At 41.1% G+C, this 24,010-nt stretch overlaps 1 protein-coding gene across 2 annotated transcripts in view; it reads left to right on the top strand.

Moving 5' to 3' along the window:
• The window catches only part of phactr3b (phosphatase and actin regulator 3b), a 45,659-nt gene that overhangs the window by 16,949 nt on the left and 4,700 nt on the right, over positions 1–24,010 (top strand). For both annotated transcript variants that reach the window (XM_035152782.2, XM_047339458.1), the window contains exons 3-8: positions 140–214; positions 332–472; positions 2,645–2,875; positions 2,955–3,162; positions 4,840–5,021; positions 6,516–6,669. In XM_035152782.2, coding sequence (XP_035008673.2) covers positions 140–214; positions 332–472; positions 2,645–2,875; positions 2,955–3,162; positions 4,840–5,021; positions 6,516–6,669 — 991 coding nt within the window. The remainder of the gene's footprint in view (positions 1–139; positions 215–331; positions 473–2,644; positions 2,876–2,954; positions 3,163–4,839; positions 5,022–6,515; positions 6,670–24,010) is intronic.

Raw genomic sequence — 24,010 nt, forward strand, 5'->3', positions numbered from 1 at the left:
AAATACCAAAACAAACAACACCTGATGGTCGGGGAAACATTCAGGGAGTAGGGAAGAAGGCTGCATTTATGGTTCCACGTGTTTTCATTTCCCAAGCATCCAGCAGACTGGTTTCATAAGTGTTTGTTGTTGTTTTTAGCGGTGGAAAAGAAGGCAGCTGTGCGACATAAGAGAGATGACCTCGTCAGGAGGAAGCCAGAGGAGACGGAGACAGGTGCAGAATGAGAAATGAGGACACACACATGACTCCAGGCTGATCACAGTTAATTTGTTTAGCCACATGATGCCACACTCATTCCCGTGCTCCTCCTCTGTGCACTGTGTTTTGCAGAGTCAGATCTGGCCTGCGGGGGTGACGGTGAAGATCCAGACACACCGACTCAGTCTGACGCTGAGGACAGAGATGAGGAGCCTGTGGCGCCTCTGGCCAGCACCAACGAAGACCTGGGCAGCGACTTAGACGCTTCCACAGGTGGAGTACAATACAGTGGCTTGAACACATTTAAGAAACAAAGAAATGTGTAAAGCACTTCTTGATGTTTAGGTTAAAGGGTTAAAGCTGCTTTATAAAACTACATCTGCTGACGGTAAGAAGGAGAGAGAGGTAATAGCTAAACTTAAAGCTGCTGTGATTCATATACCTTACAATTTAATGTGAAATGAGAATTATCACTTGACAGCAGTTCCCATCAGGTTTACAAAGCACTTTAGCAACCTTCCGCCTTTTGTTTTTATTTTGTGGCCCATAGCTTCACTGTTTTGGTTCAGTCCCTGTGTCATCCCCAGCAACAGTGACGACAGCAGCTGTTCACAATGAAAAAACCTCTAAAGATCCACATTTCACTCTCTGCCCTTCACCAAACAACAGACAGGCACATTAATATATATATATATTTTTCCCGTCTTTATTCAACAGTGTGGTCTTTCAGTTTGAGGGCAGGACTTATTGATTTCACGTTCACATTTGGCAATGCCCTGCACTAGCTGCTTGTCCTTAGATTTGCTCTGCATGTGCTCAAACTGTGCACTCAGATTTCCTCCAGCTTTGTCACACTGCTTCTGTTCATGAAACATCTTCGCTCGGAATTCTCCTCTGCTCTTGGATCATTTCTTCTGTGCCTGGATTTGGTTTTGCAACAAGTCTGTTAACATTCCTCAACCAACAGAATGCCAAGTGAAATGTGAAATCAGCAACTGAATGTGAAATCAGTAAGTCCTGCTCTCCAACTGAAAGACATATAGAGGAGTAAGTGGAGATAACAACAGAGCTAAACCGAGCAACTACTGGACTTAACTTTTACTGAAGGCCTGAAACACAACTCCAAAAAACACTACCGCTGTCTAACATCTGCTGGATGTGTAAACAGGCCCCTGTTTACCAGCGTACAGTCATCCTTCAGTAATGATGATATGGCAGTGTTTTGTTTGCTGCAGTGCCCTCAAATGGCCAAACATTGAAATAACAGAGGTTACATTACTTGAAAGAGATTTAGACTATGACCTAAAATACATTGTTCAAGTACAGTATAGTACTAAATATGAGTATTATAGCATTCCATTCTGTACAGTACACCTGAACAGGTTTATCACAGGGCCACTACCTTCTGACCAAGGCAGATAAATGAACTGATATTAGCTTCTAGCAGAAATACTAGTGTCTGTGAATATGTTGGTTGATAAATAACAAGAAACTGGATTAAAAAACTACGAGGTTTGAGGAGAACCATCGTCACCATTACAGTTCTCCTAGCTCAGTCCTCCAGAGAGCACTAACAGGTTGATTAATGTAATGGAAAATATCTCAGTATGTATCTTGGTCACAAATCGATCAGGGATGCATTTGTGTTATGAGCTTATGTACAAAAAATTATCTACAGTCATATATCCAAATATCTGCATCAGTATCAGCCTCCATATTGGTTGGGCTGTGAATGATAGACTACCACAAGTAGTAGGAAAGTTTAGTGGTGCCACGTAACCTAAACTACATATCTCTGAGCTGTGGGAGGAGCCAGAGCAGACGTTTGGGGAACATGCCAACTCAACACAGAAGAACTTGATAGATTCAAACCCAGGACCCGCTTGCTATGAGGCAACAGTGCTACTAACCCCTGCAGAGTGTTTAGTAAGAGCTAGTGCACCGTATAAAGGTGGTGTACAACTAAAGTCATGTGAGAGATCATGACCACTTCCTGTCAGTGACCATATCGAGTGGTAGTTTTGTTATTATTACCAAAGTATTTACTCTTTTTTCATTTGTACATTATCTATGTTATTCACACACAATCAGAAACAAAGATACAATCTAATTAACAAGTTATTGTCAGTATAAAATTAGTACTGTACATAATTTATTTCATTTGATGCTAGCAACATTTTTTATGCCTGTTTTAATTGTTGTATGTCACTTATTTTTTCGTTTTTAAAGCTCATCAAATTAATATTATTAGTGATAATTAATCATTAGGAGTAATCTTGTGGTGTTTTGGTTGGTCCTGCCTGTATATGAAAGTCTTTTCGGTGCAGTTTTAGTGGCACCAGCTTCAGTCGGGAATGCCATGTCTCTGACTGTCCACTAAGTGGAGACAGAGACTTTCTGAACAAACCTAACCTCTGCCTCACCATCGCTGATGCTTCGTTTCAGTGCAAGACGTGACTGAGGACTCAAATACTGTGGGAGACCCCGGTCAGAGTGACGATGGAGGAGACGAAAGCACCTCGCTGAGCGACCCCAGTGAGTCGCAGTCGGCGGGGAAGGCAAAGGCTGTTGAAGGGAAAACGGAGGCGCCTGTGGCCCAACCCCAGAGACGAGCCAGCACACCTCCTCCGCCTACCATGCCGGTCAAACTGCTCCCCAGACTGGGCAGCCTTGACGGTGAGTTCACCATGGTTACGATGATGTGAAGCCCCACTGGTTTACTGTGGTGTCTCACGATGATGGTTTTCCTCCTCAGGTGCTCCTCCGGTGTCAGTGAAGAAGTCCCCAGCCACCTTACCCAGAAATTTCACACTTCCCAAAGATTATCATGGCTCCTTGTTGAGAGGCAGGATCTCCACACCCACTGGGTCCCCCCACCTAGGGGCACTACACCCACAGCTGCCCCCTAGCTGTATCATTGAGGAACTGCACCGTGCTCTGGCCACCAAACACAGACAGGAAAGGTCAGACTTTAGAGAAAGGACGCATGTGTACCTACAATACTAAGTTAACTTTGTTCGTGTACTTATTTAAGTGTTATTACATGAGCTATAATGAGAGTTTTGCAGAATGTCTTAATTAATTATTTCAATAGGAAAAAACGATCAATTGTCACTTCAAGTAAGTATTAGTCCTGTTTAACTATTCAAAGGCCTTGTTCATGATAATCCATTATGAAAAACTCCATTTGAACACATCACACAGAGAATATGGACAGTGTGGACAAACAGCTCATCATCACACAAAGAAGAGGGCTGCTATAAACAATTATTTTCATATCAATACGTTTTTTTGATTAAGTCTTTAATTGTTAAATTCAAATATAGTGGAAAAACATGGTGAAAAATAACTGTCTCAGGTTCTTATAGCCCAAGATGACACTTTCAAATGTTACAAATAATATAAATATTCAATTTAGAATCATATAAAACGCAGAAAAGCTGCAACATTTAAGAACCCCAGCAAAGTTGCCATTTTTGATTGAGTTAAGAACAATTATTATTATTATTTGATCATCAACATAGTTGCTTATTACGTTCTTGTCATACAACTGAATGATTAAGTGATTAATTGATTGTTTCAGCCTTTCTGCTGACATTTACTACCTAGTCTGTTAAAATGTTTTGTTTAAAACACAATTTATAATGTTTTATTGGGCTGTCAAATATCTGAATATAAAGTAAATTTCAAATGTCTATTTTCAGACCTGAAAAAAATCGATATAGAATACATATAATTAAAATGGTTCAATGGACCACTTGACAATGACTATACCCATATAAGGTCCTTGATTCACTTCAGTAATGAATTTAAAAGGTGCAACATCGAGTCTTCTTCAGGTGTTGAACACCTGGAACACACACATTAAAAAACGTTAAACACCCTCCTCCATGGAGCCAACAGGTAGTAAATCAATAATATGTTGACAGCAGTCAATCAAACTGTGTCTATTCTGCAGAAAGAACCCCAGGGACTTGAAATGTATGGTACTGTTCGACTGTGAGGTTATCGTTGGTTACAGCTGCGTGATTTTAAATTTTCTTCAGCTCAATGTCTCATTAATACACAGTCCAGGTTCTGAGTCTGCTGCCTCATGCGTCGAACCATTAGTCGTTTGCACCTTTTCAATAACTCACTTAACTGAATCATGTTCTCTATGATCGTATAAATGTTCAGTTGTTGAGAATACATACATGTAATTCACTTTTTTCCCCCACTCCCACCAGTAATTTGCATTGGATTTGGAAATATATGCTATCAAGTTTATTAAAGTCATTGTCACAGGATACAAACTGTTGCTTGAAATTAGTGTGTTGTTTAAGTCGTAAGAAATGTGTAAGTTCTTGTGCTAGGCACGAGGCTGTATTAAACAGGAGGAGTGTGATCCATGTTAAAAACAGGCTCTTTTCATAATGTACCTGTATCACTGGATTCTGAAATATCAACTAAACTGTCCTCCAGTCACTGTTATTGGATATGACTAAACGCTCTAAACTCAGCGAACATTTCCCCGTATTTATTCATCCAACCTCTTTTATAGCCTTTGAATGACTTTTAAAAACCTTTGTTGAAGTCAGCCACTCATGAAACAAAAGTACGGTTATGATTGACGGGGTTTGCTGTGCGATATGTGATTTCAGTTTCCAGGCGCGCTCATCCCCGAAACGGCGGCTGGATGGCCGTGTGTCCCGCACGTCCAGCACGGAGAGGGAGCCTGCTGGGGATTCTCAGAGCAAGAAGGAGTCTGACGAGAACAAAGAGAACTGGCGTCTGGACGAGTACTTGAACGACCAGGACAGCTGGAACGACTCTGTGATCTCCGGTAGGTCTCCGCGGGCAGACGGGCTGAAATACATTTGCTCTGCTATTATCTGTCTCTTAATGTGCAAAGCCGACAAAGTCTGGGCACCCTGGATAATGAAGCAGCCTAATCTCTGCTGCTGTTTGTTTACAGTGGGAGCATGACAGGGAGATTTGCAGTAATGTCAAAGCGGAGACTCACTGGTGTTAAATTTCAGTAGCCTGTCAACATCTGGTCTGCTGGCCTAATTCTCATCCAGTCATGTGGGTCATTGGTGCACAGTCGCACCAATCGTGGAGTAAGGGCGGACATGGCAGATGTGCACGCCACTGGCACGAGAGCAGATATCTGATGAGTGAAGAGACAGTCATGAAAATGTGTAGTGGAGGAAGTGCAAACAGAATGGAAACATCTACAATGTATATTAACATTAATACTTTGCGGGACCTCACTACTGCGGCTCCATCCTCCGACCGCTACTGCGCAGACTCTGGTTCCAGATGCGCAAGATGGTAGCATTTGTATCCAGAATAGTCTGGCTTCATTTCTGGATAGTGGGTGTGTCACATCGTCTATATACAGTCTACTGTAGAAGACATGTTAACCTTAGGGTATTTAGACACTCCAAATTGCCCGCAGGTGTAAATGTGCGGGTGAATGGCTGTTAGCTGCTTGTTTGTCAGTGATTAACTTGCAACCTGTCCAGGGTGAACCCCGCCTCTCAGCTGCAGATTGACACCCAGGAAGCCACTGGCAGCACAACACTCACATGACACATTGGCCAGTGTTTTGCCAGAAGTCCTGTTGGAAGAAGTTGAAGAAGTCGCTATGGTCGACTGAGTCAGCAAACTCAACTAATTCTCATCATGAAGCGTGGTGGTAGTCATCGTGGGCCTGGCGCTGTTTAAGATACTTCTCAGCAGCAGGCCTCTAAACTCCTGTGAAGGTGGAGGGCAACATAAATGCTGAATAAATTAATAAATCCCAGATTAAAGTTTAAACTGCAGGTCAGGTGAAGATTTGCTGTAATTCAGACCAAACCACAAATGTGAAGCCAAAGCTGCACAAGAATGGCTTAAAAAAAACAAGGTTAATGCTCTGTAGAGTCCAGATATTAGTCCAGACTTCAGATTGGACTTAAAAACACTTGTTCCCATGTGGTATTCAGGTAACTTTACAGTGCTTGAAGAGTTTTGCATAGAAGAATCGAAATACTTGTCATGTCCAGATCTATCGACTGATATGGTGAAAACCTTAACACTGATATATAACGCATTTAATGTTATGTAGTTAAATAAATATAGCAGTGCACACTTCTCAGCTTGAAATAAGTACGTGTGTGTTTTATTAATAAGGTGTTGTTTGACACAGTTGTTGTCGCTCAGCTCTTCTGGGAAAGAACACTGTGTGGTGATTAGCACCAGTTCAGCGGCTTTAGCTGGAGAGCTATGTGGGGCGCTTGCAAACCACTGTTCCACTTGTACTGACCTTAAAATTTGTGCTTGACAACAACAGGCACCCTCCCACGCAGGATGAGGAAGGAGCTGCTGACTGTGAAGCTCCGCAACCGGCCCAGCAAGCAGGAGCTGGAGGACCGCAACATTTTCCCAGTCCGCAGCGACCAGGAGCGGCAGGAAATCCGCCAGCAGATAGAGATGAAGCTTGCCAAGTGAGTCGCTGACGATCAGCCTGTGATCAAACCCCCCCCTCCACCACCACCACCACCACCACCACCGCCACTAACACCCATACCACCTCATATACGTCTATACCTCGAAATATAATTTACCTACATACCTCTGCGAAGGCTGATTGGCCACTTAATCAACATATTACATGTAGTGAGATCCAGATCAGAACTGGATCTGCATAGAATTTAACCTTAACATAAATATTCCTGGATCCTCTGCAAAGTTTAAAAGGTTCTTCCCTGAGTTTCACCCCTCCACAAAATGTCATGGTAATCAGTTCAGTAGTTTTTGAGTAATCCTGCTGCACCCAGTAATGAAAACACCAACATTGGTGGAGGTAAATATTGAGCTTTAGATGTTTCCTCCATCTCCATTATTTGTGCTTATCTAGGCTAATCAAGCTCTACATTCTTCTTCTTCTTTTATTCGTCTTTTTAACAGTTTTTAAAATAACTTTATGAAGAGAATATAAAACATGGTAGCAATTGCATATTATACTTTTTGCTGCGTCCCATCATCTCATCAGGGAAATGTCTGCCAAGCGTAAAAATACATGTGATTCATTATGAAACTACGCTGGGTCAGAGGATGTCAGCTGAGTGGGCGGTCCTTCGTATGTGGCCTGTGATGCATGTGTGTTCACTCAGCAAAGAGAATGGGACCACATGCGTCCCAGACCATCTCTGAATGTGGTTTCTGTGATTGGATCTCAAGACATATTGAGGACACATCTGGGTGTGCTTTCACACTTGTACTTAACATGTATTGTATGTGGATGGATGTTGATACGGATACCAGGTCTGAACTGGGTCTGGGTCTATTGTCTGATTCACTCAGAAACAGCTGCCTGCTGCTGGAAACAGGGGCTGAAATGACCTGCAGAGTTAGTGCCTCTGTTTCTTTGTCACAATGTGTCATTCATCAATTATTTTTATTATTATAAATTGATTAGTGCATCTTTAAACTTTCTTAAATACCAACTCCACGTTTAAAACTCTTAAATACCGAGGACTTAACTGAATTTTACAATTTTGTACTGTCATGTGTTCATTTACAGCTCACGTATATATTTTGGCCTAAACTGGGTTAAAGCTGTTCATTACCGCATAATCAATTTTCAATTCAATTCAATTTTATTTGTATAGCGCCAAATCCTAATATACATTATCTCAAGGCACTTTACATATTAAGGTTGAGACCTTAAAGATGATAGAGAAACTCAACAGTTCCCACAATGAGCAAACACTTTGGTGACTGTGGAGGGAGCAAACTCTCATTCTGGCCTCAGCACACCCTCAGTGCTCCTGTGTTAATCCGACCTTTATGAGCCTGTTCAGCTTTGGTTGAGACTCGAGGACGTGTTGATTCTGTGGTGCAGTTGAAATATATTGCTTTCTATTGGTGCAGTTAATATTAGCACACCTTTAAAATCACACAGAGTACAGCACTGAGCACTCAAAATGATGGTGAGCTTATTAGGAGATGGGGGAAAGGAGAAAAAGCTCCTGCTGGTCCTTCCTCCTGTCAAAGTTCTGTCCTGTCAAGAATTTTTGTTCCTTATATTTTCTTGGACCTGGCTTTTCTGGGTCAAGCGATCCGATTTGTGGAGTGTGGAACTGGGTTTTCTGACGAGCGGAGGGTGAATGCAACACAGAACATAATCGTATTTGCTGTGTTATGTAAAAAGGCAATAGGCTGTTATTGTGGTTACTTTAAGTGGATTAACGGTTGAGTCAGGTTTTTTTGTGAAGAATGCAGCAGCAGGGGTGTGCTGGTAGTCTTATGCAATGCTCAGAGTGGGGGGGAGGAGAAGGAGGAGAAATGCAAACATATAGTAACTGAAGCTTTTCTCTATACCTGATGAATGTCAGAGTGTGGGAGCTGGAAAACAGCAGCTCTCATTCGCTGTATGACTCTATGACTTTTTAGATTCGGCTGCTTTTGTGGCAGTTTGCACTTTCCCCTCTTGTGGACTATTAACACGTTTACTTGTTTTTCTTACCTTAGTTTTAACAGGCAGCTGTGATAGCTTCCACTTTGCTGTGTGCTGAAAACTGCTGAGTGCTTTACTTTGAGGCTGACGCGTTTTCAGATGCATGTTTTGGTCGAAATGGACACGATTAAGTGTAAAAGGCAAACTTCCTGTAATGAGACTTAGCTCAAAATACCCGGTAGGCCTCTGACAGAATTCAGCTTTTTAGAAAAGACGGTGGACAAACAGAATTCACATGTGCATCTGGTAACATCTGTTTACAGGTCGATTTCATTCAGAAGATAAAGCATTATGAAATATGCATATTGGTGCACAATGTATCTGGTATCAGCATAAATCATGTATTTTATGTATTTATTAGTGAATATTGTGTATTATTTAGTTCATCAACTGATTCAGACTTAGATATAATGAACACATTTGCTAGTGTCATATCCTGTTGTTTGTATATATCCACATGTACCACTGAGTGTATACAAAGATGGACGGCATGACTGCTCCCTAAACGTAAAGCCAAGGCATCTCGATCACCACCTGCTGGCTGACTTGCATTATAGGTCATAAATCCCACATCCTCCATGTTAGCGGATGGGACATGGACCAAACTAAAAAGGCACACCAAATAAAACAGGGTGACACGTCATGATCGAGAGATCACTGAGACTTATTGATGGTGCACGTGTCGCTACGACCTTTCTACCATGGCTCCATCTGTGCAGTAGCTCCGAATGTGTGGAGCCAGATTCTGTATCTAGGATATTTTGTCTTCACTCGAGGACGATGCTTCATCTATACAGTCCATATTTTATATACTGTACATATGATGTATGATAATCTTTTGCTCAAACAACTGATACAACAGTTTGTAGATATCACAAATAGTCCACTTTGTGTTATCAGACACTTGATGTGTTGTAGGATGTACTGTAAAAATGATGTGTGTTGCTCGATGTTATTTAATATCTAAATTGAAGTGACTGATGTAGTCAGATTCCCTCAACGTCATGCAACTTTACTTGTTTTCTTTTCGTTAAAGTCGCTTCAGTCAATCATCAGTGTTTGCATAAACAATGAGATAAAATAACACTCTCACTGATATTCCACTATTATTTGATAATATTCAGACTTTAACACGGGTCATGTAAACAGCATCTGACTACAGTCTAAGATAAAGTCATTTGAGCCTTTTTTATTAAGACTTTAGGAGCTCTCTTTGACATATATACAGTATATTTAAAATATGCATCTAAACTGGAGATTTCATTGCAGTTTGTGATTTTTTTTGTTCAAGGAAACAACAGTGTTGGTCACTTGTTGAACATAGAAGAAATCTAAGTTCCCTAACATAAATTTATGGAACGTCGTTTTTGTCCGATGTAACAAAATCATCAAGAATGTAATTGAATTGAGGAACTCAGTTAACACAGTATCTGTAATAACATCCCTGTGGAAATATTCATTACACAGCCTCGTAGTCGTTACATCATATTTCAGCCTAAAGGTCATAGAACTCCAGGGAGACTAGACCTCCGTGTGCCATGGGTGTGGTTTCATTACACACCCAGCGCTGTCACAGGTCAAAGCAGCTAATTAGAGACATAAAACCTTTTAGCGGAGAGAGAGAGAGAGAGCTGGTTTCCGTTCCCGTCCGACCACACCGAGAGAGAAACAGGGCGGCGTGTGTTTGATGAAGCCTAATTAATCGACAGTGAAGCCTTTCTGCTTCCTGCTCTGTAACTTAACTGAGAGAGATGAGTGAGTCAGAATGACATTCAAACGAGATAAATAATAACGCTGGCTATGAGCGTCTCTGAACCTGGCATCATGCGTCTCCATGTGCGCCTTTTTCCTACGCCCAGGCATTTCACAGCTGCGTGTCAATCTGGATCGTTGGAGTGGCTCTGCGTGCTTCTGATGTATGTGACGTTATCATAAACCAAGGCTGCTCCAAACAGGCCTCGTTCCACGTGAGCCTCTCTCTCGTTGACAGATTCCAGCGAGTAATTGCAGAATAGCAAACGGCATCATAGACTTAATTAGCGAACTTGCCAGAAAGGACAGTGGAGGCATGATGACCCACAGTCAGTCTGCAGGGGGCGTTGTAGACAGTCACAGCCACATCCCAAACACTACTTATGTAAAGTAAACTCCTGATTGCTCTTGCATAATAAAAACAGGGAGTGATCAATTATGTTTTGTAAGTGTGAAAGTGGGATGCTGGATAATGGACACAGTGATGGTTCAGGACAGAGGTCAGAGCAGCAGGTCTGCTGTTGCTGGTCATTCAGTTCACTCTGTGTTACATTAGTGCACTGATTAGTTTTCTGATCCAAGCGTCAACACGCTGCCACACTGCAATCCGACTTATTAAGTCATCATCCGTTAGAGAAGTGTGACATTATTCATTGAGTAATGTTGTGACTATACATACTTTAGTCTCTGTTTTTTCTTATTGTCAACAAATCACATGAAAAGAATAAAGGCCAACTGATTGATCAGTATGCCGATACAATTATGTATGAGCCTTTATCACAGGCATGTTTGAATTTGCATTTCATAACATTTTTCGGTATTTATGATAAAGTTTATGGTTAATCTGTTAAATATTTCTTTGTCATAAGGGTTTGATAAAGACACATCAGGAGTCATTGCTAAATGACATATCGGTTTCAGGAGTCATTTACCCCCTAATTTGGGTTTTGGCATCAGCCCTCAAAAATCAATTTTGGTCAATTCAACAAATCTAAACATTAAAAAAACATCAATGAGCCACAACATTGTACTGGGTGATGTGTTCATGGTTTACCATGAATATGAGCACTGTAGCTTATTTTGACTCAAACACACAGACGCCATTCAACTTGAATGTGTATTATCCACCACTGAAATTAGTCCCCAACAAAAGCCCTAGTTCCTCCTGTTTGAGTTATTGTCGGATTTTTGGATTGATTAGTCATTTAAAGCAAGAAGGTTACTGACTACCAATAAACACATACTTTAAAAAAAACATAAAGTGGATTGTAGATTAACGTTGATTTTATCTGAGTGAGAGAAGCTATATAATCACAACCATCCCAATTTTACAACAGTGCAAAATAATTCTGCAAACACATGAAGATCAAGTGGAAGACATGCAACGTACAAATGAATGTCCACTGTGACTACTGGGAATTTCACAAGGTACATTTCTGTAGGTATTTTTATTCACTCTTCACTGCCAAATGCTACAGCAGTGGTAAACCAATTGTAGCTTCTCAATTTCTCTGATGTAGCTTCTTCTCAGGAAAAATCGATAGATAAAACTAGCTTGCTGGGATTAACAGTGATAGGCACTAATGGCTAAGAGGGCCACGTACATGACAAGAGAAAGCAGGGGAAATCATTTATTTCTATAGGTCTCTGGAAAGTGGAGTGCAGCAAAACAGCAGCAATCGGTACCATGATGGAGCCGACACGATACTACCTCATAGCTGCAGTATGGCTTATTATTAGACAGATATTATGAGTTTACACAGCAAGGTTGGTAGATTGACGCAGGGTTAGCTCTCACTCGTGTGGACTGTTTCTACAGCTCACAGAGGAACAGATGAAAGTTATCAGATCATCATCTCTGTGCAGCAAGTGTTCCGCGGAAACGCTACAAACTTTTGGCTGAGCTTTAGTGTGAGTCGTCCGGTCCTGTGCCAGAGGCTGCGTCTGCAGAGGCCGGCTGTGTTCTCACAGGTGCTGCAGCAGAGGCTGCGACTGACTGCAGGACGGGCTGCTCAACAAGAGCCGCCCACATGAACTGAGTCGGAGCCGCGGACAGCTGAGGAATGCCATTGTCCAGGGTGACGGCACCATGTGCTCGTCTGCCAGTGTCTCCGTCCTGCTGACCACACGGTCTGCCACAGGGCGAGCATGACGAGCACCCCCCCCCCCCCACCCCGGCAGCGCTCACAGCAAGAACAAAAGCTAAAAGAGACCCGCTCCTGTACCCACTCTACAAACATCCAGCTCGTACCAGTGATTGTGTCCACACCGAATGAATCACCCTGAGTCTGTCACGTTGAATGAGTGGTGCTGAATCCAACAGAGCAGTGTTTGTAGAGATGGTTAGCACGCTCTGTCCACAGCTGTTGGTACAACATCAGGAACAGAGCGGCCTTCATCACTGGCAGAGAACAATCAGTCTGTCTCGCCTTGACACTTGAGCCGAGCCGCAGCGATGCCAGAGCATTCATCAGGGCTTCCATAGGCGACATCAGCTGATAATGTATTTTATTCTGTACATTTTACAGTGAAGAGCATTAAAGGCCACTGTGTGTATACTTTTAAAGGATTCTTATGGTCTGTGTATATAATATGTAAAGTAATTTATCCCATTTTATTGTTGTATATTGTTGTTAGTAATTTTTCTTTCTTAAACGTAAGGTTGTAGCCAGGTGGTGCATCGCTATTTGCCTGACTCAGGTTATTTTTCAAAGATCTACTGTATTATGTATATGCTTTAGGTATTTTAAGAGAGGTATCTCAAGGAGGTTCTGGATTCAAACCTGACATCCTCTTTCTGTGTGGAGTTGTGTCGGCTTTGCATCAGCTTCCTCCCACAATCTGAAGACATGCACCTCAGGTTAATTGGAGATTCTAAATCGCCCGTAGGTGTGGATGTGAGCGTGGGTGGTCGTTTGTCTGGATGTGTCGGTCCTTCTGATGGACTGCACCCCGCCTCTCGACCAGTGTCAGCTGGGATTGGCTCCAGTCAGTTGTGTGGCTCCTCCTAATGAAGCCAGCGTCTGATTTATGTGTTGTGCTCTCAAACACTGTTGGCATCACTGCAAGGTAAAAGTGAATATGTTGCACTGAGAGAGAAAACAGAGATGAGCAGCCACATTAATGCCACCCAGCAGGAAATATGTGCTCATTCATTCATTCGTTCATTCAACCAACCTTTATTTTAACTCAGAAATACATTGTGGTAGAGACCTCAATTACAAGGTAGCAGAGTACAGAAACCAAACAAAACATTTAAAGACACCAAGGAACCACAAATAAGGAACAGTAAAATGTGAAAATAGAAAAGACTGAACTGAATTCTGAAAATGGATAGTTTCTTATTACAGCCATTATTTTTAATGCAGTTTCCAACATTGAAAAGGTTCCTCAGATCTGCCATCAACAATTCTTGGCAACAGGGGGACTTGTGAAAAAGTGAAATCCTTGACATGCATTACAGTGTTATGTTAGTTTTCAAGTGAGGTGCCAGCTCAGTCTACTTCCGTCTACCACTGAGATTCGTCTGTTTCCTTTTTGAGACAGTGTGTTGCAGGACAAATACTGAAAAGAACATGTCAATATATAATTTGCCACATGCAGGTTTAAGATGGAGTGATACAAACAGACCTGGCCCGAGTCCCACTGTAACAAAACAGTAGTTTTCTTGGAATCAAAGGCTATTTTGTGTTGCTGTTACAGCACCAGTCTATTATTATTATATCATCTACAGAGCCTCACTAACTGCTGTGACATTCGTTGGATTATCTGTAGTAAAATGTTCCTTCAAAATTTGATTTGGTTCTTAAAGACAGTTTATGAATTTGTCTTGGATAGAATCAGCAAAACTGTGTCAGCTTACATCACAAGAACAAAGGTTGGTGTGTTTTTACGCAATCGAATAGATATAACATGGTTTGGTGCACCTTTCTGTTTAATTACAACAAATTTTAAAATAACCAAGCAAAGATATGCTTCATTTACACAAAACGTATTGTGCAGTGTTGTTTCCGTTTGAGCTGTGATGCAACACATCCACTGTTGTGTGCTGGAGAGCACTTGGCGTGTTGCATTGATTTACATTGGTGGAGCGCAGAGCGGCACTCTGCAGCAGAATGCAGAGCAGTGGGCTGCCGTGGGAGAGCAGGAGGGAATCCTCTGTTTCTAAATTTAGCTCTCTTTGGCGAAACGCTGCAGCAGCCATAATCAATGGCCTATCTACGTCACAGCCCAGAGCCCCTGTCCTCGCTCCCCCGCGATTGAACTGTATGCAATCTCCCTGGAGAGCTGGAACACAGTCCACTGCAACAATCTACATCTCCACCCCTGTCCCCTGTTACAGGCTTCTGTCCTGAGCTCATCTCCTAAGCTGAGGACAGTATCATACAGAAGTGTCACTGTGAAAACCTCCTTTAATAAAACGCTGCAAAGATTTTACTGCAGCACGCCTGATTCTCTGAAGAGAGGGTAGGAAATCATGCATCTGATGACTTAGTAAAAGTCCCTGAGGCAGCAAGGCTCCGAATTCCCAGAAGAAACGTGACTGCTATTTTAAGAACGGCGACTTTGGGAATAATCCATTGTTTGTTACCCTCTGCCCCATACCTGTCATGTGATGACCCTGTGTGTGTGTGTGTGTGTGTGTGTGTGGGGGATGAGGAGCAGGAGCTGGCAGCAGGAATATAAAGAAAGATAAGCAGATATTTTCATTAGTTCTAGCTTTGAAGGCAGAGCTGCTCTGGATGCAGAAATAATCACTGCCTGAATTAAATTCAACCCAACTGAAAAACGCAGTGTGATAAGACAATTATATTATTATGAGGCCTGTAGTGCACATGATGGTAATTTGACTTGATATTGTCATGTTTAATAAAGGGCCATGTCAGTTGTTACTTACATGTTTGCCCTGATTAGATCAGACCTGGTAAGAATGTAACACATCTGTCATGTTTTAATGACCAATAGGTTTATAGAACTGACGTCTTTGAACAAGATCTAAAAGGAAAACCAAACTAAGAAGTATACTAAAGGGTATTTAGGCCATAGAGTTACACCAAATGATAGTAAATTTACAAATTATTCAAACTACAAAATGCATCACTGCAACCTGTGAAAAAACAGAGCATTTTTTAAATTCTATCTCATGATGGTTAACTCACAGCTGCTGTTTGCTTCCTGCTTCCTCCTATTGAACAGGTGCCAAATATCACGTGAGCGTGGAGGCTCTTTCCTGTCAGATCTCAAATTAGCCAGAAGGTTTACTAATATAACTGACACCTTGATTTACAGCATTGTTACATATTTAGTGTCTGAAACTAAGCCACAGTTTGGATGCTATCAATAATTAGGGATATCATAGTATACATGCAGCATGAGGATAGCAAGGTGTTTACAGCAGCTGACTCATGCAACCACACTATGACACTAATGCTATCCATGATTACCTGTTTTATATCATTACATGTATATACTGTACATATAGCAATGCTACTTTTTTTAACAGTTCTTATTTATATTTCTACTATGGCTGCTTTGTGTTTCTAATGTGCAGAAAGCTAGCAGGAAGAAACCTTGTCACTCCTCATTTAATCCGCTAACAAGATTAGTTTTCTGACCAGGTCGGCCTTAGTGAAATCACTGTATAACTACAACTCCAGTTAGCATGTCTGAGGTATATGTTAGGAAGAGAAAGGCAGAGAAGGGAAGACACACATGATGATGATGATAAAAGTGATGATGATGATGATGATGATGATGATGATGATGATGATGATGATGACGACTGTAGCCCATAGTGTTTACCTCTCTCCACTGATTCATGAATGAACCGGTACATGGATATTTGTGTCACCTAGACCCATTTCTGCTGACGCCACAACTCCCCGTGGGAAGCAGGACGGAGCAGCTATAACCACAGCTGCTGTCCAGCACCACTTTAAATAACTCAGTGGCCACAGAGCAGCTGTGTTTGCAAGACGCAAGTCCAGAACGGTGCTGGAGTTTTATCCATTAGGAGTCACAAAGAAATAGATTTATTCAGGTATAGATTCTCTGTTTTTGGCCAGTGAGTTCTCCATGAAGTCCAGACAGAGCTAAAGGAAGCCAAAGTTGCACCTATCATGTCATCAACCTTAAAAAAGGTCCTTTTAGGTGTCATGAAGACATCATCATTCATCCTCTTTTCATTCACGTTCCTTTTAAATGAAATCACTCTGAACTGTATCCTGCACAGCAGCAGTTTCCAGGCAACACGGCTGTCAGATGGCTGCTTTTCCTCGTGAAACTGCAGAGAAAAGGTTTTGTAATCCCTTTGACCCAAGATGTAATATTAATGAATGGTCTGTTGGGGCTTTCCTCACTCTTTTTTTTTGGTTCCCTCCCGTTGGTAAAATAGAAATGTCCAAGTGCTGAGCTTTTAAGAGCCCAGTATTGTGCGATATAACAAAGACTCTGCGTACTTGAGACAAGAGTGAATTAATGAAAGAGGGTACACAGTGTAACCGATGCAGAAACATAAAAGTAAGTTCAGCTTTTTAAGGAAAGTAAAAGCTGCTGCCATTTTGACCCCTTCCACACCTGAAGGCATTGAGTGGTTCATTCAGCTTGTTTTTTCCCTCTTTTATATAACTGCTGTTTGCATGTGTGTGTGCAGGGTAAGGGTTTCGTTGACTGAAGAATATTTCCTGCTGAAGAGTGGAGATTTTCCTCTGTCCAAACTGTTCTCTTGGTTCCACCAGTCTCTACGGAGAGAGAAGGAAGCTGGTCTCAAAGTTTGCTCAGTTTCTTGTTAAAGCAGGAAGAAAATGATGGCCAATACAAAGCAATTAATGAAAATTAGGTTTTGTCTTTGTTGCTGTATAGTTAAGTTATAAACTTTTTTGGTAGCTTTGAATGGGTGTTACCAATGGGATACTAATATGTGAACGTTAAATTAGCAGCTGTTTTAAGCTAGTGGTCATCCCACAAAAATAAAGCTTAAGCAGCAAACGACAACTGAAATAAATTGTCATTTGTAAGAATAAGATTATAATATTAAATTTTCTTTCAAAAGTTAAACAGTATTTCTTTACAGCTCATGGAAAATATATAATTTTGTATAATTTTCACAAGCTAATATTATTGCAGCGAGATGTTAATTTGATTCATTATTTGGATTTATTATTAATAATTTTTATATTTTTTTTATTTATTTCTGTATGTAAAACCTAACAGACACTCAGTACAGACACACATTGCCTGAGGTTGGTGCAAGTGTTAAAAATGATGCAGTCATTTCATTCTTTGCCTGTAGGTGGCGACATCATCTGCCTACAACAGCAAGTCTGAACTGCGGCTGTTGTTTCTGACCTTTCCTATAGGTTTCATATAGATGTAGACATGATCAATGGCCTAACAGCTCTCTTCCTGTCGAGAATCTGTAGTCTGCTAAATGAAATTTCCAGGCTTTGCATCCTCTGATTTTTATCAGTGTGCAACTTATCTAAATGTTAGAAACTCTCGGATCCAGCCACCTCCAGCTATTGCTCCATGTGTAAAATGTGTCTGTAGTCAGCTGACAGTGAAAAGAATGAACACAGTGTGTAATGTGGTTTATTGTGTTTTCACATGAGGAATGTGTCTTTCAGGATGTGACTCCCTGGTTTCTATTTGTGCCTTTATAGCGAGCAGCATCTCAGCTAGGCATCAATCCAATTACAGGACTGGGGCGGGCAGATATTGTAAAGCAGTTGGAGAGACGTAAGCAGCGGATGAAACAGCTTGCACATATATGGCATGAAGCGAAATCCTCAAATTACACGTTGTCACCACTATAGACCACTGCTGTCCCACATGCAGTAATTAACGTTATACAATGGCTTTTTTTAGGGCTCTAGCTGCACGCACCCTCAAATTGAAATGTCAAAAGTCTCAATGCCTCTGCACCCACACATTGAATACTGGTTATTTTTCGCTCTTATCTAACCTCATGCCAAGTAAGGGTGGGATCAGAAGTGATCAGAGGCGTGACCCGTGACATTTGTGGATCATTTTATATGCTTGTCACCCACTGTTCCTCCGCCTATAAATAAACAGATACAGAAGGGTATATATTTGTCCTGCCAGTCTGACCATTGTCCGTCCCCAGCATTGATTCTGGCTTCCACATGTGACTGTAAGAATGTTCATTATGCAAACAGAGATTGATTTTTAAATGTTACATCTGCTGTGTTGGCTAATGGATGTCCATTGTTTTAGCAAATCAATCTTTAAAGCATTGACAGACTGTTAGTGTACTTTGAAAGGATGCAAGTCTAAACTCACACTCAGATTGTTTGCCTGTGGAATTTAACGTTGGTGGAATTTTCCTGGTGGAATTTACTGTTTACAGTTGTGCCTTAGTACCATGCTAGTTTGAATTACCAGTTAGTTCAAGTACAGATATTCATGTTCCCCAGAGCAGTGGTTCTCAAATAGGGGTCCGCCTATTTTATATATTTTCAATACATGACTAATATCTTTCTAAAGATATTTCTCTTGTGTTGTTCTTTCTTACAGCTAGGTGTAAAAACATGTGAAATTATTCCAAGGGATCGACATGAGGGGGTCCCTGGAATATTTTCTGTCCTATAGGGGGTTCCTGGGCTGAGAAAAAAATTAAGAATCTCTATTGCAAAGGACAAATCTGAATAACTTGGGTGATCCTTTAACTCTTGCTCTACAATGAGGTTAGCATTGTTGGTTTTCAGTGAAATTTCTCTAAAACTATTGGCTGGATTGGCTTGGAATTTGTAACAGACATTCATGTCACCTGAGGATAAACTGTAACAACTGTCATTTTTCATTAATACCTGCAAAACTACTGACACCCTCAGCGTCAGGTGTACTTATTTGATGTTTTATGCTAATAAGAAAATGTTAGCATGCTATGATAACTTAAGATAGTCCATTATCCTTCCACTATCTATATCCTTTTGAGGGTCCCGGGGGGAGCTGGAGCCAATCCCAGTACCCTCTTGCTGTGAGGTGCTAACCACCACACCACCGTGCCTCCCACTGAACTGCACTGCTGTGCCTGAATATAACTTCTCATAGTTACAAGCATGGTTGTTGACTCTAACTTTTGTTTATTACTGGTAGACTCTACACATAATGGACATGTGCCTCAGTTTACCGGGCCACCTGATGTTTCCAGTGTGAAAGTTCTTCCTCTCCACAATAACCTATAGTGTTCCCTTTAGTGTGAAAGTTTATGGCTTATGTGCACGAGTCCACAGCGTTCAAAGCTATGCTATTTGAAGTTGCCTCCTCCACACTGTGCTGCCAGCAGGTTGTTCAAGAGCCAGACATGTTCCCCTGCTTGATCTGTGGACCTGTGCTAAAGGGCAAAGCATTGGAGACAAACAATTGGCTAGATATGGAATTGATTTTTGGTTTCATGAATGAGTCCCATTCATGTATCATCAAAAGCACAGCAAGTCTTAAAGCAGGCAGTTTTTAAAAGGTAGTCTGGACGCTCTTCATGGATTTACTGAGCTGTTTTTCCTGTCTGGAGTTGGAGTTTTTACTTACATTGACTTACAATAAGTGCATTCAACATCTATGAGGGACAAATGGGGTTCAGTATCTTGCCCAGGGACACTTCAGCATACAGATGGGGAAGATTGAGGATCAAACCGCCGAACTTCCGGTTGGAGGACAACCACTCTACCCCTCAGCCACAGTGTCTAATGGGTGGAACAGAGTCAGGTGATGCTGCAAATATACAGTACACACAAGCAGCATGATACTCGAGTCTTTCATATTAATGTGACCCAGTAACTGAGGGAGACATCCAGGTCAACTCTTCAACTAAAACAAGTTACGTAAATGCTGAGCTTCTGGTCGGCTACGATTTAAAGAGGCTTCCTTTTAATTATTCCTGGCAACTACCCCCCAACTCATCCCTCTGGCCGTCCTAGCCTAACTCAACAAGGGCCATCTAACCATGGCCCTTGTTTCCACGGGCTCTGACACTGAGTGGAAGCAGCGAGCAATTACACCACACCTCAGTGGGCAGTAGCTGGCCGCTGGCTGCTGCCCGGCCCGTGGCGTCTGACTCATCCCGTTCTCCTCCACTTTTCATGGCCTGACATTTCCATCAGCCGCTGCTTTTACAGGCAGCTCATTGCTTTGACGGGCTGGTGAGTTCTCCAACAAGCAAGGAACTTTTACCTCTGACCAAACCGAGTGAGTGAGCACTTGTGAAGCACAGTTCGCTGCACGAGGCTTTGACAAAAGGCCCATTAGGATTGTTTGGTAAATTAGACACATGCTGACTCACTCTTGCTTCTATGCTATTTGGATTTTTGTCTTCGTCTATAATCCACAGCATCTCATTTTTCTACTGTTAAATACATCTCATATATTTTCTTCTGGTTTGACAAGTGTGACTGCAGTTGATTTGAATCACTTTGTGAACTGAGGCAAATGCTTTTGACCTGAAAGGTTTTCTGCTGCAGACCTCACATCCTGCCACAGCTCTGCTCCATTTAGCACATCGACTCCCCCCAGCTTCCAATTCCTCCGTTTCCGTGCTCCTGCTTTATAAGTCCTCAGTAGTAGCAGTCACCACTTAAACCCATTACAGGACAAGAATAGAGCTGTGATATGACCACTTGATAATCTTGGTAGAGGTAATTTCATATGTGGCACCATGTCATTACAGATGTAAGTTGCATCTTTTGTGACTGCGTAGATTGTACACATAGAAAGTGGGCCTACTGCAAAGCTCCAGTTGATGCTTCCTTTGTTTCATCTAATGCATGGGTGCACAAGCACACAAATACTACCATTCGTTTCAAGCTACCCCACAATTCAGCTACAGGAATAGTTGGTCAACATGCCAAGAAATAGCAATAGCAAGTAGCAAAGTGCTAATAAACAAAGTGAAACAAACAGATGTTAACTCTGCAGGATGTCAGATATTTAAAAAATGAAATGTATTCAACATGTTTGTTAGACATTCAGTGTGTTTCGGTAAGAAACCAAATGGAAATACACCACAGGTTAGTTAATAGTGGCAGAAAGAAATTCACATCATCGTCCAATATCAACGGAATCAACCATTATCATCAATCTTGTGTGGTGATAGGCTTGATGCATTGAGAAATGAGAGACCTAAGTAAACAATATTTTAGTAGTACAGTGAACTTTGTTTTAATAAAATTAGTTGAATTTGGTATTGGTATGTTTTTTCTTATTTGTTGAAATCCTCTTCATGTCCCGATCAATAAATAGTCATCTGGGAAAAAAAGAGAAAAAAAGCCGGTGTCAGTGGCCCTTGCATAGCTTTGATAAACACGACCAGTCATTTCATTCAGATTGAATGGGAGGGGGTGGGATGCATAGGTTACAGGTTTTCAAAGTGTAGCCTGCTCTAGCTCGCTTTTCCAGGATTACCAACCCTAGCTTTAAAAGATCACTCATTTTTCAAGTGTATAAAATCATGTGAAGTCACAGATGCCTAAATGGTCTCCATGTTCATGTCCATATCCCTTCCACATTTGTTCTAACTAGACATGCAGATAGCATCTGCAGGGAACAGTAATTGCTTTTGACAAATTAAAGATGTGAGATAACTCTGTTGTAAAACATACAAACTCTGTCCAGCTCAGTAATTTTAGAAGAGAGGGGGGGGGGACAGTCAGCACTTCAAGCCCATGAGCTGCTCAGAACATCTGACATCTATTTTTTCTGCGCTCTCAGTTTGCTGTCGACTGTCCCTGTTACTGGTGTGAACCATGGTTTCACATCCCAGCAGTGTGAGTGTGAATACATTGTGGTGTGTTCCTCTTGTGTTCGAGTATGAAAGTAGATCGAACCCTTTTTCGTTCTCCTTTTTCTTTGGTCATGACTGGTTGTCTTCGGGTAACAAGGTTTCTGGACGCTCGCGCCGTGTTCAGCAACATTATTACATCTAAATATGGTTATACCTTGCATTTGGCTTCTTTTTTGGGGAGTGGTCATGTATATGTATACAGTCTTGTTCTCTGTTTCTCTCATATCATAAACCCAGAGTACATTCATTACGGCTATGGTGTTTGGCTCCGTTTTGCAATATATGCTAATTAATAAAACTGCTGTTTTCACAGCATTTAAATACAATATTTTATGCTTTGATATTTTGTGTAAAATAAAACAAAAAAAAGTCAGAATCAGGTTTTAACTCAGTTTGTAAAATTGTTACTGTGTTGAGCATTTGTAGGACAGAGCTGTGCCATTATCAGCAATTAAACCTTATATTCTAATTGGTCCAAGGAATCAAACTAGCTACCTTCATTTGCCATTTTAGTTGATTGATATCAGTCACCAAATGATCGAGGAAGGTGTTTTATGAAATACATAGAAACTGTTTTTAGATAAATCTTAACATTAAACGTTTGTTTCTTATATGAGGCAATATGTGAGTATTGTTGCCAGCTGTGTAGTAAATGTGAGTGTGCTGTGGGCGGAGGGGAGATTTATCTTGGAAAGTCATGCGTAGAATCCTATAATTCAGGTGATGTGGAAGGGTGAGCACTGACACAGGCTTAATCTGGTGTTACAATGAAAAACTGTTGAGTAATCATTGAGTAAGACATTTTGATTATAAATAATAATTTAAGTGATTTATCAAGCAAAAAAGACATTTGCTGGTTGGAGTTGTCATGTGTGCAGATGTTTATCTTTTCTTGGAATGACATGGGTTTTGGACTGACGGCCAGACAAAATCCATTTGAAGACAAAGATCTGGGAAGTGGTGATGTGTCCATTTTTTCACTTTGTCTTGTGACTGAGCCACCAAATGTCAAAAACAATACAGAGCAGTATGGCTGGGCAAAAAAAAAAAATCAATTATGCAACTTTTATCTATAGAAATATAATAAAAGTCTAGAAAACATTTTACAAATCGGAGGGAGATCAATTATGTGTTAAACCTCCTCACTTTGCTTTTGCATTCTGTAAACACATTGAGGAGGTTGAACACATAGTTGATCTACCTCCGATTTACAAAAGGTTTTGCTGTTTATCAAGTGTTTGTCATTCTCTGCTCACAGAAGAGTTTAAAACCACAGCCCTCACCCATGGAGCAAACATCAGTAAAATAAATAACGTGACGTTCAACATGATAATTATCAATATTGCCTCATATGAACATTTTTATCTTCATAAAATATTTGGTGCTTTTACCTCCTGTTGATGCTGCGCTCATTACACTGATAAAAGAAAATTGTTGCACCAACCTAAAAAAACACGTCAATCGGTAACATACAGACTTATTAAGTTGTTTCTTCAGCTTAAAGTTAACAAGTTGTATGAAGGCTATACTTTAATTTGAAAGAACTTATTCTTAACTAATTTAGGTGTAAACACTTTTTGGGGGGGTTAGGGTAGGGTTAGCAAAATGTTCTTTTATCAGTGCATCATATGATGTCTTACATGTTGCACATTTTGCTTTATGTTTTCTCGGAAACCCACATCTCCATACCATCTCACATACTTCACAAACTGCAACGTGCTTATGTTACAAATATTGATAAAGTATAAAAAATGCCTGTTTAAATGGGTCCATCCCT

This window comes from Hippoglossus stenolepis, chromosome 3 (assembly GCF_022539355.2).
Source record: "Hippoglossus stenolepis isolate QCI-W04-F060 chromosome 3, HSTE1.2, whole genome shotgun sequence".
In the NCBI taxonomy this organism is placed as follows: Eukaryota; Metazoa; Chordata; class Actinopteri; order Pleuronectiformes; family Pleuronectidae; genus Hippoglossus; species Hippoglossus stenolepis.